This window comes from Lissotriton vulgaris, chromosome 2_1, assembly GCF_964263255.1.
Source record: "Lissotriton vulgaris chromosome 2_1, aLisVul1.2, whole genome shotgun sequence".
Classification (NCBI taxonomy): Eukaryota; Metazoa; Chordata; class Amphibia; order Caudata; family Salamandridae; genus Lissotriton; species Lissotriton vulgaris.
The window spans coordinates 1,940,757,419-1,940,759,034 of NC_141687.1; the positions used below are offsets into that span (position 1 = coordinate 1,940,757,419).

At 45.2% G+C, this 1,616-nt stretch overlaps 1 protein-coding gene across 1 annotated transcript; it reads left to right on the forward strand.

The window, feature by feature from the left end:
- Positions 1-200: 200 nt before the first annotated feature.
- On the forward strand, positions 201-1,325 carry LOC147733523 (uncharacterized). Its single transcript, XM_086956918.1, has one exon. It carries the CDS (start codon positions 201-203, stop codon positions 1,323-1,325), a length of 1,125 nt encoding a protein of 374 aa, XP_086813044.1.
- Positions 1,326-1,616: the final 291 nt, after the last annotated feature.

The following is a 1,616-nucleotide window of genomic DNA, read 5'->3' on the forward strand; positions in this document are numbered from 1 at the left end:
AAATCTGGAAGCTTTCACAAATTGAGGCTGCTAAGCGCCTGAGGGCTATTGATCAAGCTAATTTAGAAAAGGTGCTTGCAGTTGTCGACATACTTTCTTCCCGCATATACTCGTTGAATAACATTGTTTCTTCAGTGGTTGATATTGTAAATGATGAGGTGTCTGTTTTATACCATGGCCAAAATCAATTGCGTTCTGTAATGCAATTTGCGTGGACTCTGCAGACTCTTAAGTCTGGCCGTGTGCCCTGGAATTACATGAACGTGTCCTCCCTCTTTGCCCCGTTTAATTTGACTGACAAACAGCGCATGCTTTCAATGCGAGATGCATCATTTTCCATGTTACACATTGAGAGGTTGGAATCTTTACCGTTCTCTGTTGCTGAGGCCACTGATGCGACGTGGCTTATCCACGGATTAATTACATTACCATTCGCCTGGTACAAATTCTCTAGTTGTATGCGATATGTTGCAATAGGACGTTATGAACCGTTAGGTGGTGCCTTCCTCCATGAGGCATGGTCTCTTCCTTTCACATATAGGTGCCTGAAAGACGGTAAAGAAGTTTATCTTAATGGGGAGGAATGCACTGAGTCCCCTGACCATTCATTAATATGCAGACACATCCAGTTACATGGTTCCTGTAACCAGGAATGGCCTAATCTGGCCTGTGTGTTAAAAGGGACTCCTGTTCCCGCAATTGTTCCCACGTTTACACTTCTGGCAAATGGTAGTTATTTGCTGTTGAATAACGAGGAGTGTTGTGGTTTAATTGTTGGTATCGCTTATGTGGTAACTGTATCGGAATGTGTTGTGTGCTGCAAAACCGTTCTGTATCCCCCTACGCATGGGAACTCAGATGTTTCCATCTGGCCGCGCATCCCAACCTTGAAGGCAGAGTTCAATGGTATGACTAGAATAAGAGCCCTTTTGTCTCAGAAAGAGGTGGCCCTGAGTTCGGCCCGAGAAACATTCGTCCTTCACATAGCTAACACACGCACAGAAGTGCAGGCGCTTTTAAATACTGATTTACCGTTACATTTCAGCGAGCTAGTTCATCAAATCTTTAATGCCTCCTCCACTTCCGGCCTTGCGCACTTTTTTAAATTAGTTAGCAGCGGTCTTGTGACTTCATTTGAAAAAATATTTGGGGTCATCCCTGCTTTCTATCATTCTATTTTTTCGAGTTTGTTTGGAGGCTTCCCTGTCTTGCTGGCTTTAGCTGCGGGCGTATTGGTGATATTTTGTTTTATTACAAATGGATGCCCATCCTGCATTAGGAGCGGAAGAGCCCCTCCTGCCACTGTTGCGCAACCGGATGCTTGATTACTATGGCACCCTGCCGCTTGCGACTTTAAGCACAGCGTTTGGATTATCGTTTCGATTTTCCTATTTCACATGTGTCCAGCCTGTGTTTCATTGCCTGAGCTGCGATTTCCACTGGACCCTTGATTTGTGTCTCTGCTTGACGGTGTCTCCTGACGTTGATTTTAATCATCTGATGAGCCCCGTAGTTGCTCACGAGTTGGTTTGTTCTGGCGAAAGGATTATGGCCTTGGCAGCGATGCATGGACTAATGGGTCATTGGGATGTAATCGCAGCAGCGCATGAGTTCTT

Coding starts and splice junctions, on each gene's coding strand:
- LOC147733523 (XM_086956918.1), top strand. CDS start 201: ATGCAATTTGCGTGGACTCTGCAGACTCTTAAGTCTGGCCGTGTGCCC.